Source organism: Drosophila suzukii, chromosome X (genome assembly GCF_043229965.1).
Source record: "Drosophila suzukii chromosome X, CBGP_Dsuzu_IsoJpt1.0, whole genome shotgun sequence".
Taxonomy (NCBI): Eukaryota; Metazoa; Arthropoda; class Insecta; order Diptera; family Drosophilidae; genus Drosophila; species Drosophila suzukii.
Window position 1 is genome coordinate 6,174,414 of NC_092084.1, and position 19,991 is coordinate 6,194,404.

Genomic DNA, 19,991 nt, shown 5'->3' on the forward strand with positions numbered 1-19,991 from the left:
AAAATTATGTTAAAAAAAGATCCATTTTATTTCCAAATTTATAACATCTGAAATTATAAAAAACGATTCTGATTTGTTAGAAATATTTTTGTGGTGTTTTTTTCCCTCAGTGATTTTCTTTGGCTGCAAGTTTTTATCAAACAATTCACCCAAGTTATTGTTTATACAAGATTTTCTTTTATTTACAGCTGCGGTCAAAATAATGGAAGGCTGGTGAATAAAACATGAAATAAGAATTCAGCTCAGGCGAAAACAAGATATTTTTACCCTTTAATTGCTACGAAAATGTTCCATATTTTGAGCAACAATAGGGGCAAGCTTTGAAAAAGAATTGTTTTGAAAATGTCTTTGTTTAAATAAAGTACATTTTGTATATTGTCATTTGTTAGCAGCCTGTGAACTTTCTTTCAGTGCACAAGCAATGTTTCAAACAATCCCGCATTGCACTTGCTTTAGTTTTAGTTCCAGCCCGAGTTTTGATTTACGCACTGCGTAACGCATTTTTGAAATCACGACCAAAGTCTGGGGAATGGGTAAAACTTTTCCGAAGCATCTTTGACCATCGCCCCCCGCCCATGGAGTCCCCCATTTCGGCCCGATAAATCCAAAGTCCGGCAGCAGCTGGGCGCTTCCGGCGCAGCATTAATGAGGGGGTGGGGCGGGAGAGGGGGCGGCGGGAGACATGTAAGTAGAAATGAAAACGAAGCACAATGAGCACATCCGGCCTTGTTTTGGGGGGAGGGGGAGTAAATAGCGATAGGGGTAAGTCTGCACTCTAAAAAAAACTAGGCAAAGCTTTCTCACTAAATGTATGTGTAATTTTAAACACTTCTTACTACTTTTGAACCATAAAAAAAATGTATTGATAATCTTTACAATGGTTTAGTATATTTAAGAAGTAATTTTTTCCATCTGTTGCCAACTGTATAATTATAAAAATATCTGTTCATATGCAATATATTTTGTAAATTATTCATTTTTAAACCTTCTTCAAGTTCAACACACATATTCAATTGAAAATAATGTAAATTAATAGGCTTGTGCTTTGTTTATACGGGTTGGGATTTAAGTCAATAGGGTTTGAAATCACTTATAATACATAGTTTCTAAATCTTACAACAATGTATGTATTTCGTTCCTATACAAACATACTTTGGAATTTTTATGCCACCTCTATTACGCACTACCTAAATTACTCTTTTTACATTTGCTTCTGATTAACCGAGAAATTCTTATAATAGATTCCCAAATCAAGTCCACTTCAATAATTTGGGAATTTTGAAAAACAATGGGGATTTTATGGCAGTGCTGCTGTGGGTTAGGTGGGCCAGACAAACGGGCAGCAGAAAACCCCCTCGTCTCCAACGCAAGCCATTAAGAAATTTGAAATTCTTGAAAAATTAGCAGTGCAACAAGAAAATAAAGAAGAAACCGAAGCGAAGCGGAGAAGAAAGCGAAACCAGGCGAACTCTTCGCCGAGAATAATTAATGGAATTTTTGAACTTTTAGAGCAAAATGCCTGGGAGACAACTGCTTGAACAGCATTTTCATTGATGCCATGCTCCTGGCTGCATGCGCCACAAATAAATTTGTCGTCGACTCTCGACTCTGGCAGATTGTTGCAACTGCCGTAGTCGTCCAGCCCCCCAAAAAAATACCAGGCGTTGTGAATGAAAATAGAGCAATTTGCATTATTCGCATTCGAGCAGATTTGCGCTTTAATGAATTGCACACAACTTGCCAAGAAATAAAGATGAGCACAAAGTACGGTATGGTAAATGAGATACGTCTGCATCTGTCTGACTTGGCACTTTGTCTACAGGGGATGGGGATGGGGATGGTATGGTATAGGATGGGTAAGGATTGGAGTGCATGCATAGTAGCCTTACCTCCTCCTCCCAAAGATCCCTATCTGATATTGGGATTGGGGTGTCTGTGTCCCCGCAATCGGAATTCGCTCATCTCCATCAAAGTTAATGCGAAATATCATTTGCATTCGGTCCGTGCAGATCGCCAAATGAAAAACCCACCAACAGCTGTGTGTCTGATTCGCCATATTTCGTTGTCAAAAATAACAAGGGAAAAATAAAGCACCATAAGGCAAAATGTGGAATGCCCTAGAAATCATTTTGGAAATATTGAAAGCCTACTTTTAGACACCACATTCTCCAGTGGTTTGAATCTGATAGAGTAACCCAAAGTATCTTTGAGAAATAGCTAAAGAACTATTTTATTTGACTTCCCAAAAGAGATAACACATATTTTTTTGTAAATCAAACTTCATAAACATTCCCGGATTCATACTCCAGAGATTTCAGTGGCACCCCTGCACAAGTACATTTCGTAATTCGATCTGGTGAATAAAAACAAAATCGCTTCCCTGGCTTGTCTAAATTGTTATGTATGCCCACTTCAAGGGTAACTGGAAAAAAAAAGAAAAGCGAACAAACGAGCCATAACTCATGTCGGCATGTTCATTAAATGTGCTACGTTTGTCCAGTAACTGGCAGTGCCCACTGCCTACTGCCTACTGCCACATCCACACCCACTGTAACTGCCACTGCCTTTTGCGCCCACTGTCAAATGCACCGGGCCCAGGACCTGCCTTCAAAAGGGGGTGGCCGTGGCGGACTCGTATTTTATTGTCTATGTGCGCATATGGTCAGCTCATTGTGCAGTCAGTTGTATTGCCATTATCATCTGCGACAGCCATCAGCGTGCTCATCGTGGGGCGATTAATGCGCCCTTCATCCAGTCGCAGATACGTGTTACATCTATCACACATCGTAAACAGTCCTACTTCCCTAACCCGAACCGCCATCTGGTAGCAAAATAGCTAGAGTTGCAGATACTTGAGGTTACAGAATAACCATTTATTCTATTATTGAGGGTTAAAGAAATCCCTGGGGTTTTTAAAAAGGTTTTTGTATGGAACTACTTAAATATTACAAAAAAGTTAGAGTTGCCGATTCTTCAGATTAGAGAAAAACATTTTATTTTATAATCAAGGGTTACAGCAATCTTTGGGGTTTTTAAGAGTAATGGAAATTTGAAATATTATTTAAGACTCAGCACGTTCATATTAACGAAGCTCGACTGTATTGCCCAGGGGTGGGTGGACTGGGCTCGGTTCGTGGAAATCGCTGAAAATGTGGAAAACCGCGTCCCGTTCGCTGACATTTGTCCTCGGCGGCCTGCAAACTGCACATGTGGCCGGGCCCTCGGGACCCAATGATATTAATGCCGCTGCCGCTGCTGCTGCAACATACCTACAGCGAATAAAAAATAATGAAAAAAAGCTGGGATTGATTTAAGCCAGCTGCGGAGACTGCATCAAAAACACATTCAACACCAATCCAACCCATAGAACACATCGTTCTTGTGCAGAGGCGAGAACAATTTGCACTCGGTCGGATTATGTTTCGTGTGAAAGATAATGACTCTACATATGTAAATATTTATGGCCTCACTTTGAGGAACAAAGGCTTTTGAACAGAATTTAAAGAAGAAAACATATACATAGACTTCAACCTTCAAATATAATTTAACTTAGAAAACTTAGAAAACAAACACTATTTTAAGACCATTACTAAAATGAAACCATATATTAACATATTCATATTCAAAATTAGAAAAGTGTATCATTATTTTTAAAAAAATGAAACATTTAAAAAATATTTTTTGCAATTTTTAAAAGTTTTTGTTTTACTAATGGTAAGTCTTTTGCATGAAGGTTATATGACTTTTAAAATTTAAAAAGTAAATACATACATAGACTTTAACCTACAAATATAATTATAAAATTTAAACCTAACACAATTTGAAAACTATTGTGTACATAATATTTTGAAACAGGTATTTAATGGTTAGAGCTAAATTAGAAAAGTGTATCATTATTAAAAAGAGAAACATTTAAAATTCTTAAAATGTTTTTTTTTAATTTTTAATAGCATACACTTTACCAAGGGTAAGTTTTTCGCACGAAGGTTATATGACTTGTTCATTAAAAATGCCACAAAGTTAAAAATAAATTAAAAAAAGGAAATTAGTTAATTTGTGTACATATCTTTAAATCAATCAACTTGTGAATTGGATTTCTATATTAGGATGGTGTATCGGCTGTCAGGAGAGTGACAGCCAATAGGAAGGAGTGTATCTTGGCTATACCAGGAGGGTGTCTCTGCTATGTGCATCCTTTTTCTGTTGCAGCTGAACGGGCACACTGGAAAGCTAACAAAAAAGGAGGAATACATTTTTTGCAGCAATTAAAAGGAAAAACTAGAAGGGGCGGCATAAAAACAGATAGTTAAGTGCTGTAACTAGGAAAGAACTTATACCGATACCCTGGCATAGTAAGTACTGGTAACTCCGCCGGCGCAAGCCGCCCTTTGAAAAACAAGAGAAGTGAAAAGCGTGATCTACCAAGTGAAAAAGTGTGAACAAGAAAATCCAGTGCTTCGCTCGGGAAGAGGAAGCAAAAAAAAAAATAAAGAAAAAGGAAAAAGGAAAAGAGGAAAAGAGGAATCCGGAAGCAAAGGTAAGTGCTGACCCTGGGCAATTTCCGTTCACTGGTGTTCTTTTTTGTGTGATTCCCATTCGCAGGATAGGCTTTGGATTTTGATTCGGATTGTAGAAATTGTATAGGAAGTAATCATGAGTTTTCTGCCGGGGGAGCCGGTTCCGCCCGGTTTCGAGGAGGAGGATGTGACCCGATCGGCGGTCATTCAAAAGCAGATCGATAACTATAGCGGCGGTCCCCTGATCGGCACCGAGTACACCATCGAGCTGCACGAGCCGGGCCAACTGCGTCCGGATTACTTCTGCGTGCTGTGCCAGACCTGCACAGACGGCCGCAGTGCCTTTGTCCACTGGACATCGCACGCCCATCGCATCAAGTACCTAAAAACGCATTTCCAGAAGGCCCACGAAGTGCTGCAGCAGCTCAAGCGCACGCCCAACAGCGCCGGCGATCTGGTGATTGCCACCGGCAATCTGGTCAAGTCGATTGAGGAGCATTTCGGGCGGTCACGCAACATGTTGACCTCGTCCGGGGAGGATTTTCGCCGCTTTCGAGGCAAAATGTGCAGCCAGGTACGGGATACTTTCCATTTTGATGAATGTGCCGGGCCAGATTTTGCCGAAGAGGCGCAACGCATTTTGCGCAGCTTGAAACCGGATGAGTCTATTAAGATTAGCATCAAGACGAAGGACCTGGCGCCCGCCGGCGATGGTAACAGCAACAGTAAGGGGGATGATAACAATATAATCTCCTTGGACGCCATCTCCAGTGATGATGAGAACTTTGGCGCTCCATCGGCCCCAGTCGTTCAGATCCCAAAGGCGATGCTGCGCAAGAAGAACATGGCCGAAGATGCCAGCGGGCGTGGCGTGAATCGCTCGCCCCCGCCTCCCGGCGGTGTGGTCAAGCCACAGCAGCTGCCCACGCCGAAGGAGCTGTCCATACAGGCCTCCATCATCGCCCAGGAGCGCTATAAGTGGGAGAAGTTCCGTTGTATGCTGGAACTGCAGCTTAAGCAGCTCCGCGACGAAACGGAGACGTACGAATCGAATCCCGAGAAGCATCCCGATTACCCAGATGAGTGGAAACAGTTCTGGAACCGGCGCTACAAGCAGCTGCAGGAGGAGAAGAAGTGCGATCCGAATCAGTACGACTACAAGCCGGAGTGGATTAGTTACTGGAAGGATCGCCGCATCGAGCTGTTTAACATATCGGTGAATAAAATCAAAAAGGATCTCAAGGAGAAGTTCAAGCTGGGCGACGAGGACGAGGAGAAGACCAAGGAGCTGATGGAGCGCTACAAGATCCGTGTGGCCAGCCCGAGGGAGGCGCCGTCCAGCGCCAGCGTTGTTAATCGCCACAAGCAGAACTTTCGCAACAATCGGGCGACCGGTGGTGCGGCTGCAGCACCTGAAGCTGTCATTGATATTAGCGATGATGAGGTGACCAGTCCGCCGACACGTGGTCGCGCTCCCTTTGGTCGACGTTCCATATCCCGCTCGTTGTCTCCGAAGCGTGGCGCAGGAGGACGTCGTCCCATCCGGCGTTCGCGCAGCCGTTCGCCGCGTCACAACTACCGGCGTGGATCATCGCGCTCACGATCGCGTTCCCGCAGTCTGAGGCGCAGATCCCGGTCGCCGCTCTACTATCGGCAGCGCGAACATCGTGGTCACCCCTCCAGAGAGCGAGTCCCGTCGCCCGGCCACAGGGATTATGGGGACCGCCGCAGCTTGGAGCGGGAGCGCTCTGCCGAGTACTATTCCCGCACAGAGGGCTATGCTCGAGGGCCACCGCGCAACTACGATCATGTCGAGACATTCCGCGTTCTGGACTCTCGCGTCTATCCCGAATACAACATGGCCAAGGTGCGCTCGATTTCGCCAACCGTCTCATCCATCAAGGAGAAGGAGCCCTCGGAGCCCGTCGAGGAGGGCCCACTGACCGTGGTCAGTGTGCTGCGCATGCTCTCCGCCGTCGAGGAGCACCTGGGCAGCCTGGGGCCAAAGGCCCTCAATCTGCTCAGCAAGGCGCTGGCCATGGAGATGGTCAAGCCGAATGCCGCCGACGATCTGCTGCTGAACGACGATAACTGTGTGTTCCTCGAGACCACCAAGGAGAAGCTGAAGGGCATCCTCATCGCCGAGGTGCTGGACGATCCGCAAAAGGTGCGCGTTGTCAAGAAACTGATCACCAACATAGCAGCCATCATCTTCCAGGCGAGCACCCGAGGTAAGGCTACCCATTTATCCATATCCCAGCTCACACGTACTTCTATCTCTCTCTTTTTCGCGATCGTGGTTAGAGGTTAGAGGAGCAGAAGGTAAGTATGAGTGTAGAGAATAAAGGTGGCCATCCGGATGGCCTTTGCCCCTGATTTACTTGGCCGCGATTGTCCGTTTTTTTTTTCGATAAGTCCTTTCCTTATTAGTGAAGTTCCAAAGTTTAACTCCTCCGTTTTGAAGTAATGTGAGTTTTGTGCCAATCGGTTGAATACTTTAGATTCGGATTTTCAAAATATTCAAAGTCGTTTTCGAATGAAACCTGTTTATGTGTTGGTGATTAAGAAATATAAATTAGATTTTCCTTATTTTTGTCTACTAACCTCTGCGGTTTAACACCAAAAAAATTAAGTGTTTTTCACAATAAGTTTCCTTAATATTAGCATTTACGAAATAAATGATCTTGGCTGCTGTTTGGTACAAACTGGGGTTATATATCTATGATATAATATAACTTATATCGCATATCATTTTGGTTCTTTCTCACTATATCATAAACGACAAAACTGTTCAACGAGAATCCGAAATAAATAAAAACTTCTTTGAATTCTGGGCCAGGTATTTCGATCGTTAGGTGAATTAATTGTATCTCTCGGTTCGCCTACAGGGTTTAAAAATGGTATAATATGTAAGCGTGTTTTGAATTGTTGCTTGTTGTGGTATTTGTTGGGATTTTCTGGATTGATTTCCATGCTTAAGGGTTTCTCACAGATCAAGTGTATTCATTTTTTCGATAATCTGGTTTTCACCAAAGTTCTTAATATAATTTCGCCTTATGAAGGTCATTTGATACAGACCTGCTAAAAATAAAGGAAAAAAGGTCACGTTTTGATTGGGCAGGTCTTACATGTTAAGAACTTCTATGCTGGGGGCTTATTTTTCAATTTTTAACATAATTGGGTAGAGTTTTACGAAGTTTTATCATACAAAACATTGGCGAATCGCTGTGATTTTCAGCAAGAAAGCACATGCGCCTGTAAATATTCGGTATATTCGATTTCCGGTCAGCTTTCCCTTATTTTTGATGGGTGTGTGAACAAAGTGTGCCAACAAACCGCCAGCAGTCCAGTCGCCAATCCAAACCACACCACATTCACATAAGTATAAATGTAATTTTCGTAGTTCCGTGCGATACCGAAGCCGAGGCTCCATTTGCAGAGATCTCTGAATACACACGCTTGCCAATCCTTACTGATTGTTTTCTTTTGTGTTGTTCCCTTCCCCACCCCAACCGTGTCTGGATGATCTAGGTATTACCGATGTCATCGAGGCCAAGGTCAAGGCGAATGCCAATCCGGCGCCCATTCAACTGCCCTTCGACCGGAATGTGGTGGCCCCCAAGCTGGCCAATGCTTTGGTACTCAAGGGCTACTACGATGTGAGCACCGGCGACATGAACAATCTGCTGCACTTGCTCGCGCTGCTGGTGAAGACGGACAAACAGCGCCGTCAGGTGGATAATAATAATGGCCTGACCTTCGGGGAGATTCAGTCGAAGCTTGGCCTGCAAAAGGAGACGCCGGCCGATAATATGGGCATCGATCTGGACGAGCTGATGAAGGAGGTGGAGAACCAGCTGAACAAGGAGACCTTGGACGTGATTGTCGCCGGTCCGGGAGCAGCGGCCAAGACTCAACCGGATGCCGCCGTCGGCGGTGGCGGCAGCAACGGCATGGAGTCACTGACCGACTCCGATCTTCAGACCCTACTGCAGAACTTCAAGTTCTTATCGAACGAGGAACAGGTGCATCTTATTGGCCATCTGCGCAAGCTGGAGGTCCAGGAGCCGTCGCGCGTGGAGCGCCTGCGCAAGTATGTGAATCTGGCGGAGCTGAGTGGTGATGGCGAGTCCTGCAGTGATTTCCTGTCGCGCGTGGTGAACATTGGTGGGGCAACGAAGGCTCCGGTAGAGAAATCCAAGTCCACGGCTTTGATAAAGGGGGGCATGGCCTCCTCCTCCTCCGGCGCCGCTATCGCCTCCTCGGCCGCCACCAAGATTGTAGCTCTCTCCTCGCTGACCACGCGACGTCCCAGCACGGATCGTGAACGGGATCGCGATATGTCCAGCCTGCCTATCAATAAGCAGCGACGCGGCCGAAACACGCCCAGCTTCATGATTGACGACGATGACGACGAAGACGACTATAACTTTGACGATTTGGTAATGAAGGCCTGCGATTCGAATGGTAACGGCGGCGCCGGTGGTGGTGGCGGCTCCAAAAAGTCCGGAAACGCGCCCATTATACCCGTGGAATCATCACCAAATGCTCTTACTTTCAAGCCAGCTGCTGCCTCCAAGATCTCGCTGAAGGACACCGAAAGCATTATAGCCAATCTGATGGGCACTTTAAGCAAGGGCGGGAATTCTGGAGGATCGAGTGGCGGCTCCTCAGGAGGTAATCGCAACTTTATGATAAACCAGCAGCAACAGCAGAAGAATACACCGACCAAAGGGCCGAGTATGGGTCAAAAGCCGGGCCAGAACCATGGCCAACAGCAGTCGGGTGTGGGCTATCCCAATCCGGGCTATCCTGCACAGCAACAGCAGCAGCAGGGCCGGAACTTTAACCAGGAAGCCCAGCCCTTGATGAACAGCGGCGGACCCGATCCCAGCCAGTATCAAAATCAGCAGCCCTACGGCGGCGGCGGCGGCGGCTATCATCCGTATGCGGGCAATGGTGTGCAGCAGAACTATGGGGCCATGGGACCCGGACATGGACACGGACCTGGCCATGGAGGCTATGGTGGCCATGGCCCTGGCCCAATAAACCCTTGGGCCAACAATGGACCGCCGCAGCCGCCGCCCTTCAATCAGATGCCCCAGAACTTTTTGGGCGCCCAGCAACAGCAGGCGCCTCCGCATTATAACAACATGTTTGGGGGACGTCATTAGAGCCAATAAGTCTTAGATCCTAACTACTTTTAAATCATAATGATTTAAACATAAACTATAAACGAGAAAAATCCCTTGAAGTGCCCGTGTATGCGCGTATCTGCTAGTTGGCAAGTGATTTGAACACCTTTTTTTTTAAGTCCGACACGAATGCTGCTTTTGTTGCTTACAACTGAATGATGCGAATCAAAAGGAAGACAAAGCATTGTATCTGAACAGCAAAAGAATAAAGAAACACGAATGTTAACCTTTTTACCGACTTTTGTTTAGCAATGGCCCTGGTTTCTAGTTGCATTTAAAATTGTTTTTATTAATTGGGAGCGTTTAGTTCTCTAGTTGTATAATAAAATAAATTCTAGAGCTTAAATAAAGAAGACCCTCGAACAAGTTTCGAGTTTTAAATTTAACTTGAGCTCCATGAACGTACTAATTTCGTGAATTGAACTTAGTAAACGTAAAAATTGTGACCAATCAAAGAGCAATAAATGTTTGTGGCTCCAAAAGAGTTATTAATTGTGGAATATCAGACTGATGTTTTGATGTCCCTAGAAGAACGTTCAAGAACCGAGGTAAATTTTTATATTATATAACTTAAGCACCCATTTTATAGCTAACTAACCCAAAGAAAAGCCATGTAACTAAAGTCCCTTTTAAATCTACATGTGTAAAACTTATAAGTGAATGCTATTTGACTACTTACTTTTATTCAAACTCCCACAACACTTAAACCTAACAGCAAACTATTCTTATAGACAAAACATAATTGCAGGCAATAAGATCTGAAAACCGCACCTCCTAATAAATATGATGAATCGAATGCAAAGCCTTGAGACTTTTTATAAAGGAAATTAAGCTTATTTTGGGGTGGTTTTTTCAAGGTTTCAAACAGGAGATATCGAATTCCCAGCAGATCAATAAACACATATCAGGTCAAACGTTTTAACAGACTTTTTATGGTGGAAGGAAGCTACTCCCGTTTCAACTACAGTATGGCAAGTGCAGAAAGTCCACGGACTGGGAATTCAGTATGCCGGGTATCTCATCCTGCAGCAATTCGTGCAGCGACTGACCACTGTGCTTGTAGATCCACCTGCCCGCCGCCACGGTGCCCACAAAGTCGAATCGCTTGGGACCGCTGGTGGGCGAACTGAGCCAGATCTGCTTATTGGGCGTCTGCCGGTTGATCACGTAGGTGCCATGCTTGTGTCCCAAGTTCACGGTGAGCACGCCATCCTGCGGAAACGGATACGGAAACCCACTTAGATTAGACCAAAGGCATGATGTAACAGGCGGATTGAGGGACAGGACTTACGCCGTAGGCTACATCGGTGCCCTGGAGCTCGGGGGCGTTCTCGGTGAGCTGCTCGAAGTAGTCGCACAGACCATCCAGGGTGTCGGAGCACACTCGTTCGTAGGAGGCACTGTCCAATGTGGATTCCGTCTCAATTTGGCTGCTGAAAAAGCGCCGGCTTGCACTGGGTTCCTCCAATTGAATCGCTTGTGTGCCTGCAGTTGGTGTCCTGGGCAAGTTCACTTGGCCGACGAGTCCCTGAGACATTCGCCAGCTTCCAATTGTGGCCAAACATGTCTGCTTGCGGTTCAGGCGGGCGAGCAAACGACCGGCAAACATTTTCAAACCTTTCGTTTTGTTTATATTTTAGAATCGCAGCTGTGGGGCTGCCAACTTGCTGAGAAATGTTTGACTTTCGGTATTTTTCTCAGTTACCATATACCATTTTGGTATATTGTGGGAAGCAACAAATTGTGGTTGTTATATTAATGTTGTTATATAATTAATTACTATTGTGTTTTATTTTTTTTCAAATCATTACAATTTTTTAACTTAATCACTGCAGTATGGCATATGTGAAATACTGAAACTATATTTTAGTATTTGCAAAGCTATCGATAAGTCAGCGATGTTTCCCCACCTCTAGCACCAACGCCGACAGAAAATGGCGTCCGCCTGAAAATTGTTGTCTTTATCGGAGAATATCCACGCTCATTGACCACGAAAACGCGAAAAGATGGCCCTGCCCAGCAACTACAAGCAGATAGCCGTGGGCGGCCAGGGACCCGGCTCGGCCACGCCGCTGCAGGGCGTCGTGGGAGGCAGCGGTGGCGGCACCAGCGGCGGTAGCCGGTCGCGATCATCCGGCGGAGGCGGTGGAGCCGATCGCAACAAGGACCAGACGCCCATCTTCACGCACAGCAACTACGGCAATCCGGCCTTCACTCCACAGAAAGTGACCAAGTCGTCGAGCAGCAAGAACCAGAACGAATCGCGGCTACCCAAACCGCCCAAGCCGCCGGAGAAGCCTATCCTGCCGTACATGCGGTACTCGAAACGCGTTTGGGATAGTGTCAAGGCCCAGCATCCCGAGCTGAAGCTCTGGGAGCTGGGCAAGAAGATCGGGGCCATGTGGAAGCTGCTGCCCGAGGATGAGAAGACCGAGTTCATCGACGAGTACGAGGCGGAGAAGCTCGAGTACGAGAAATCGCTAAAGGCCTACCACCAGACGCCCGCCTACCAGGCCTACATGTCGGCCAAGAGCAAGGTGAAGACCGATGTTGACATGCACGAGACTCCCTCGCGCGGCGGCGGCAGTAAGTCACAGCACGAGCGGCGCATTGATATCCAGCCGGCGGAGGACGAAGATGATCAGGACGAGGGCTACACGGCCAAACACCTGGCCTACGCCCGCTACCTGAGGAACCATCGGCTGATCAACGAGATCTTCTCGGAAGCCGTGGTGCCCGACGTGCGATCCGTGGTGACCACCACGCGGATGCAGGTGCTCAAGCGGCAGGTCAGCTCGCTGACGATGCACCAAACCAAGCTGGAAGCGGAACTGCAGCAGATGGAGGAGAAGTTCGAGGCCAAGAAGCAGCGCATGGTGGAGTCCAGCGAGGCCTTCCAGGAGGAGCTAAAGCGCCACTGCAAGCCGGCAGTGGACGAGGACACCTTCCAAAAGATGGTGCATCGCATGTACGAGGACATCAAGCGTGATCGCCAGCGATTGGATGAACCGAGTGCAAATAACTCTACGAATCCGGTTGCCGCTGCTGCTGCTGCCGCTCCTGTGGTGCGGAGCGAGGAGGCGGCAAAGCCTCCAACTCAGCCGGGCCAGCCAAGTGCCACGCCCGCTACCCAGGAGGCGCCAGCGCCTGCAGTGCCGCCCAAGGAGACACCGCCAGCTGTGAAGCCAGCCACGCCAAATCCCACACCGAGCGCGACGCCCACTCCTACACCATCGGTGCATGTCCATGAAACGGCCAGCAAAACGGATCCCGAGCCCATGGACATTGAGCCGCCGCCCAAGCCTTCGGTGCCGCCGCCGCCCATTAAGCCGGAGAAGCTGGAGATGGCCGCTGCCCTGCCGCCGCAGTCTACGCTCGTCGAGCCCCCGAAATCAGAGCCCGCCAAGGTGATGGCCCAGCCCGGCAAGGTGCCCACACCAGTTCCGACGCCCACGCCGCCTCCAGAGGTGGCTCCAGTGGTGACCGCAGCAAGTCCTGCGGCGACGACAACGACGACGACGACACCAACGCCACCGCCGGTGCAACAGCAGGTGCCTCTGGCCCAGCAACAGGGCGGTCCAGCTCCTCCGCCAGGCATGCCCCAGATGCATCCACATCCCGGGCATCCGCCGCCCGGCCATTCCCTAATGCCACCGCACATGGGGCCACACCAGCCGCCGCCAGGAATGCCGGGCCTGCCACCTCCACCTCCGCACACGGGCTATGCCAACTACGGGGGACCACCGCATGGCCCACCTCCTGGTCCACCGGGTGGACCCGCACGGCCGTACTACCAGCCTCAATACGGAGGACATCCCACGCCGCAGCCCTACTACGCGCCCTTCTCGCCGTATCAGCAATCCTACGGCCCGCCACCCGGGTCACATTATATGTCACCGCGCCCGCCGCCGCCACAGCACAATGGCAATCCCGGACATCCGTATGCACCCGAGCACGGAAGCAATCCGCCACCTCCACCACAGCAGCAACCGCCGCCGAGTCACCTCCACGAGCCAAGTGGAGGACCAGGTGCTCCAGGCGGAGGACCAGGAGCGGCGACGGCAGCAGTAGCAGCGGCAGCAACGGCTGGGGGCGGAGTGTATCCCACGCCTGGAGCAGGAGCGGGACCGGGAGCCCCGCCACCAGTTGGAGGAGCACCGCTGGGCGAGGCAGCAGTAACTGGCGGAGCTGCACCCCCGGCAACGGCGCCTGGCAAGCATACAGAGACGGAGAAGCACGAGGCGGACTAAGGCCAGTAGGAGGAGCCATCCACCTACCTCCTCATACCCAGATCCTAGTTGTAGTCCCTAAATTATAGATACATGCATCGATCCCTGTGTTGTAACATAGCTGTCCCCACTAAAACTCCGCCTCTGTTCGCTGTATACCGACAGAAATACCCCAACTTTGAACCCCTTTTAGGCGACCAGAACAACTCCCGCATCAAAACCCATTCTCAATTAAGTTTAACACACTTTTTTTTCGCGAGGCCTAATTTTAATATTTTAATAATTGAGTGTGCGTCGCATTTTGGACTGTATGCTAAATATACGAGTAAAATAAATGTACGTTTATATGTAAATGAAGAAAATGTCTGTTGTTTAAGTTTTCTGACTCCGCGGGATTCAATTTGCAAGTTAAGGGCAATTTAGTTGGAAATACTTGAATAATCGCCTGGAGATCTCAGCATACTTGCAGGAAAACACTTTAAAATAAAACCATTAAAAATAATTGCCTTTCCTGTCATCAATATTATTTGTTTTTTTTTTACCGAACATTATATTTTAAAGTCCCGCAAACTGTTTGAAAGATGTTTAAAAAAGTTTTAAAGGCAATTTAAAAATGATTCAAAGATATCTTTTTCTTCACATAATTATTACTTTTATTCAACATTTATTATTTTAAAGTGTTTAAAGAAAGAACACAGCTACTTAAATCTTTAACCCTTTTGGCTTAAGTTCTTTAAATGAACCACAGAGGCTTAACCCTTAGCAGGCTCTTGTTGAAAAAAGCCGCTAGGTGGCGCCACTTGGTGGCAGCCTTGAAAAGCAAAACAAAAACATAAAAGGGGGAAGCGCCAAAGCCACCCAGACACACACAAATGCAAGCAGCCAAACTAACACTAGCACACGTTCAAGACACACACACACACGCACCGAGATTATCACACGTAAACAAAGCGAATGACGTTTGCTTTTGATTTTTGGAGCCAACTGTACCATCACAGTACACCTTTCCCCCTCTCGCCATCCCTCTTTCACCATCTATTTCCATCCCGCTTTCGCACAAAATAAAACATTTTGTTGGTGTTGGGTTTTTTGGTTTCTTCTATAGAAAAAACCGTTTATTTTTTTGTTATTTTTTTTGCTGATGTTTCCAGTTATTTTTGCTGTTGCTGTCACTGTTTTTTAGTTATTTTTTGTTTATCGGGAGACTGTTTTTTTAATTGTTTATTGGTTCTTGAAAGCTACGATATGGTATAGACACATATTTAGCCCGATTTGTTTAAATGTTCAATGTGAAACTAGTTATCGACACCAATTTACAAGTATATATATATATATGCATATATTTATGGGCGTTTACAATTGATTACTTTGCATGTGTTTCAACTACATATAAATATTGAGAAATATTCAATGCTTTGCTGTTTTGTTTTTTGTTTCTGTTATTATTCGATGCTCTTCCAAATCTATAGACGTGTATTATTAATTTGATTGCTGAATCATCTTTATATCTTTTCCATCTTTTCTCCTCTACTTCTTCCGCCTAAACGTATAAAATGCAAGTAAATCTAAAATCTTATTTAATCAACTAACTCTGTCACGCCCATCCCTCTTCGTTATATATATATATATTATTTATATATATATATTATATGCTCTGTTTGTGATTTGCAGTAACGAAAGGTGAACAAAATAAAGAGAGTATTAATGTCTAGTGTTTTCGTTTTCTAGATATATATATATATATATTTATGTATATATGCATATACGTAAGTGTAAAGTTAAGTGTACTCAATTCGGTCTTCGGTGTTATATGTGGATATCATCTTCATCATATGTTAAATGCCGTGTGTCTTCGGTTTGACCGCCAGATGGCCACGCCCTCGCCGCCCTTCCAGATATCCGGGGCATCCCCACCGAGCAGTCCGCCATCGTCTGTCCGTCTTACCACGTCCAGCTGGCGTTACGTTGGCCCCGATCTCCAGTTCCGCGTGCCCCGGCAGCCAGATGTTGAGCTCCCCCTTTAGGAAGTAGAAGCAGGCGCCTTAAAGACAACGGATTTCTCGAAACCGGGGTCTGCCAGCCAGACATTTGTTGGAGTTGTTGGTGGCGGATGTTGCAGGCGGACAGACGACGATGGCCGCTCGGTGGAGTTCTCCTCCTCCTCCAAAACAATTGGTGGTGGACCCGGCGGAATTGGGTTCGAAAACAGCGCGGCATCATCAGCGCGAACGAACCGTCGACGCACAGGCGAGAAAAAAAACTTAATAACTAATATATAATAGTAATAATAAGAATTACAAATATTTTAAGCATTACAGTAATGTTGTGTGTTGTTTTGTGTGTGGTGTTCTTCGCATCGGCATTCTGACGATCCGATGATTGACCAACAAAAGGATGATAAATGTATACATGTAAATATGAATGATAGATTGGATCAAAGTGTCGCTGGTGCTCTTCTTCAGGCTCCTTTCCCTCAACAAAACGTAAATCAGAATGGTCTTTTCGGGGATGGACGACAGGGATCGATCCGTTTGCTCCTTGGGATGCTGACCCAGCTTAAGCACGCTCTCCTCGGATGCGGCGCGCCAACTGGATGTCCTTGGGCATAATGGTGACGCGCTTGGCGTGGATGGCGCACAAGTTGGTATCTTCGAACAGACCCACTAGGTACGCCTCCGAAGCTTCCTGCAAGTCGAACAGAAAGGAGTTGTAAAAACCATCAAAAACATTATTACAAGATTGTAACATTTTAAACCCCCCAGTTCACTCCCATAGTATACACTACTAAACCCCTTATAATATTCCCGCGTTTTCCATTCCGTAATAGAGCAAAATCCTCACCTGAAGAGCTCCAATGGCCGCGGACTGGAAACGCAAATCGGTCTTGAAATCCTGGGCGATTTCACGAACCAGTCGCTGGAAGGGGAGCTTGCGGATGAGCAGCTCGGTCGACTTCTGATAACGACGGATTTCACGAAGGGCCACCGTTCCGGGACGATAACGATGGGGCTTCTTTACTCCACCGGTGGAGGGCGCCGATTTACGGGCAGCCTTGGTGGCCAGTTGCTTACGGGGAGCCTTTCCTCCGGTCGACTTACGGGCGGTCTGCTTAGTACGGGCCATATTATCTTCTTAAACTGCAATAATAGAGAGAATTGGTAGCACAAACATTAGATTATTTGCCAACAACCCTTCTAAAATGTAATTTTTATTCAAGCCCACGCATTTTCTCGTCTGCATGTATGTATGCATTTATAAAACTGAACTTAGGATAGACACAATGCAGTTTTTCTGCCAACTTAAAATGCAATATTGAGTTATTTAGGTCTAGAATTAACCAGCTTTGTAGGAATTTCGAGAACAGAACTAATCAAACTATGAATTAAGCCCAAACACTTTAGTTTTCATTTTGATTTACTAATTTCCCCCACTTGTAGTTACCACAAAAAACACGGCGATGCTTTCCAGCTAAGAAGCAAAATGCGACTGTGAGAAACTTTTCACGAACTCTGAACTTTTCGGCCAGCACAGGCGCAGTGCAGCAGCCTGCAGGAAGGTGCAACTGGCCAGGATATTGACGGATATATACGGGTGAATTTGGGGCGGTGAGCCAAAGTTAGGACCGATGCACAGCGCCGAAGCGCTGGCGGCCAACTGACGAAGAACCAAGATTCGTGGTCACAACGAAAACGAGGGTTGAACGTGAATTCGTCGAGACAGCTGCCTCCTTTACCCCCCATCTATTTTTTTTTTTCATCTTCTGGGAACGCAGCACTCGAGAAACTTCCACTTGAGTGGGAAAAGAAAAAATCGTGCCTTGGCAGCACACGCTGAGAAAAATCGAAGATATTTTTTATAATTCACATAATTTACAAGAGAAAATACAAAAACAAATTTTTTGAAACTGGTTTAACAAAATGTCCAATTCACCACGCAGCATAAGAATTTATCCTATTTTAATACATATATTATTATTATTATTATTAGATTATAGATCAAGACTGAATTAAAAAAGATTTCATGAAATGGATCATGGATCCCTTGATCGCTTAATATAATGTATTTTAGATAGTTGTTAAATATACACCTTGGTATACCTATGGATAACTCAAGAAATACAAGTCTCAAGGAATCCCAGCTTTCGATATGTTCGAATTTTGGAATTAATTTTTTTCTCCAGTTAATAAGACCTAATTATACAGACTTTTCTCGCCGTGTAAAAGTTCCACGATCGAGGACCACTTGAAAATCTTATTTCTTTTCTTTGCGAGCAAACAACGTGAGTCGCTGTTTTTTGTGTTCCCCTTCTTTTTGTGTACTGGCACTCGAGCATTTTTCGTTTTATGCGGAATCAATCAAGCTGAAGTAATGAGTTGTAGTTTCCAATTTATTATTACTTCTTGTGCAGGCAAGGAGAAAATAATATATAGGGGAAATGAAAGAAGACTGGAATATATTGGGGCGCCAAAAGAGTAAACATAAACAAAAAGAGGGAAAAAGCGAGCGGTAAAAACTTGGCGCGCATTAAAAGGCGGCACGTTGGAGCGAGACAGTCATATGCTTGTACATGTGCATATTCGCATTAGAAAGAGAGGAGAGGATTGTGAACAGTTAATTGCGTCGTTCCTTCGCTAGCCATCGTGCATGTGTGTGCGTGCAGAGATGTGACAGCTGCACATCCTCACAAAAGACAGCACCGAAAAAAAAAACAATTATGCAATAATATATGGGCAGGAAGGCGGAGCGAAAGAAAGGGGGCATACTGCGCATGTCAAGCGCAGACATGCACATTTGCATTCGGGGGAATTAGTATGCGTTTTTAGTATACACACACAAAACACCCGAGCCAAATAATTAAATAAATTACTTTTATCTGTTTACGCCAGCATAAATACGATTACTCATTCTTTTTGGCGCCAATTTTCGGGCACAAGCTTTTTTCCTTTTTTTTTTGCAAATTTAATTTGCGACTGCAACTTTATTTGTTGCTCCTCTCCTGCGTTGCGGCCATTTTGGAAAAAGCAGCGCACCACAACTACAACAATAATGCAACCATCGTGCGAATACGAAACCTCTCACATCTTCGTGCATTTGTGTGTATCCACCAGCGAGACTGTGTGCGTGTGTGTATGCGCGTTGGAAAATAGGGCTCCGCTGGACGGCCGGCGGAGCCCCGTCAACAGCAAACACCAACTTCCATTAGAGGCAACAAAAAAAATAGAGCACAGCGCACACACACTTTCACCGCCCACAATCACGGCAGCTCCAAGAACAACGCTTAGAGCTACTCAATTCAACTCACTCACCGTTGAACACGACAAAAAATGTATATTTTCACAAGCGTAACTTTTTAACACGAGAATGAACAAATTCGAACAAATTCGGACGGGAAAAAATTTCACAATGACAGAAGTGTGATCGGGGAATTGTCGATACATTTTACCAGCTGGCTTTTTTAGTCCGTGTTTTATTTTCAATAATACCAGAAATATACCGACAGATAATAAATACACTGTTATTGATTTTGTATCGACAATGTTATCGGACATTCCATCCCATTTAAGTGGCAACTCTTCTAAAAATGTGTGAGGTGGGACAAACCGTTATTTTAAAAAATAAAATACATTTCTGAGTTTTATGTTTAAAATAAAAGTTAAGAGATATTCTAAAATACAAATGACAAAAAAACGCTCTAAATTATTTTTATTTTAAAAAGTCGCTTAACAAAATATATATTGTGGTCAAAAAGTATTTTAATTTTCAATTTAAACTTCGCGGGCTTAACAATTCTTTTTATCTTGAGTTGGCAGGACTGTTATTAGCATCTGAGCTAAATTTCAAGTCAATGTCATTATCACTAATATAATTACGCTTGAGTTTACCAAACCAAGAGTGCATACTTCGATTTTTACAATGTCTAATTTAATTGAGCAGAGAAGTGCCATCAAATTTTGTTTGCGGAATGAAATTTCGGCTGCGGAAACGTTGAGGATGTTGCGGAAGGCCTTTGGCGATTCTACCATGTCGCAGAAAAATGTTTATAAGTGGTA

The 19,991-nt window shown here is 45.5% G+C and overlaps 4 protein-coding genes across 7 annotated transcripts; 2 read left to right on the top strand and 2 right to left on the bottom strand.

The window, feature by feature from the left end:
* The first annotated feature begins 4,206 nt into the window (after positions 1–4,206).
* Positions 4,207–9,938, top strand: LOC108016760 (uncharacterized protein CG7065). 3 transcript variants are annotated; one of them, XM_017083513.4, is made up of 4 exons: positions 4,207–4,537; positions 4,608–6,748; positions 6,822–6,839; positions 8,049–9,938. In XM_017083513.4, the coding sequence occupies exons 2-4, from the start codon at positions 4,654–4,656 to the stop codon at positions 9,689–9,691; spliced, it is 3,756 nt and encodes a 1,251-aa protein (XP_016939002.2). In that variant the 5' UTR covers positions 4,207–4,537; positions 4,608–4,653; the 3' UTR covers positions 9,692–9,938. The 3 variants fall into 3 exon arrangements, with proteins under 3 accessions (XP_016939002.2, XP_016939001.2, XP_016939003.2); XM_017083512.4 differs by having other exon boundaries at positions 4,208–4,537; positions 4,603–6,748; XM_017083514.4 differs by lacking the exon at positions 6,822–6,839 and having other exon boundaries at positions 4,209–4,537; positions 4,603–6,748.
* Positions 9,939–10,624: 686 nt separating this feature from the next.
* Positions 10,625–11,366, bottom strand: fh (frataxin). The gene is made up of 2 exons (XM_017083515.4): positions 11,004–11,366; positions 10,625–10,924 (listed from the first exon to the last, which is right to left on the bottom strand). The coding sequence occupies exons 1-2, from the start codon at positions 11,319–11,321 to the stop codon at positions 10,670–10,672; spliced, it is 573 nt and encodes a 190-aa protein (XP_016939004.1). The 5' UTR covers positions 11,322–11,366; the 3' UTR covers positions 10,625–10,669.
* A 252-nt stretch (positions 11,367–11,618) lies between these two features.
* Positions 11,619–17,079, top strand: Bap111 (Brahma associated protein 111kD). The gene has a single exon (XM_017083203.4). It carries the CDS (start codon positions 11,719–11,721, stop codon positions 13,960–13,962), a length of 2,244 nt encoding a protein of 747 aa, XP_016938692.3. The 5' UTR covers positions 11,619–11,718; the 3' UTR covers positions 13,963–17,079.
* On the bottom strand, positions 15,651–19,401 carry His3.3B (Histone H3.3B). Of its 2 annotated transcripts, none has more exons than XM_017083516.4 (3): positions 19,248–19,401; positions 16,783–17,078; positions 15,651–16,626 (listed from the first exon to the last, which is right to left on the bottom strand). In XM_017083516.4, the coding sequence occupies exons 2-3, from the start codon at positions 17,062–17,064 to the stop codon at positions 16,498–16,500; spliced, it is 411 nt and encodes a 136-aa protein (XP_016939005.1). In that variant the 5' UTR covers positions 17,065–17,078; positions 19,248–19,401; the 3' UTR covers positions 15,651–16,497. The 2 variants fall into 2 exon arrangements, with proteins under 2 accessions (XP_016939005.1, XP_016939006.1); XM_017083517.4 differs by lacking the exon at positions 19,248–19,401 and adding an exon at positions 17,383–17,402.
* Positions 19,402–19,991: the final 590 nt, after the last annotated feature.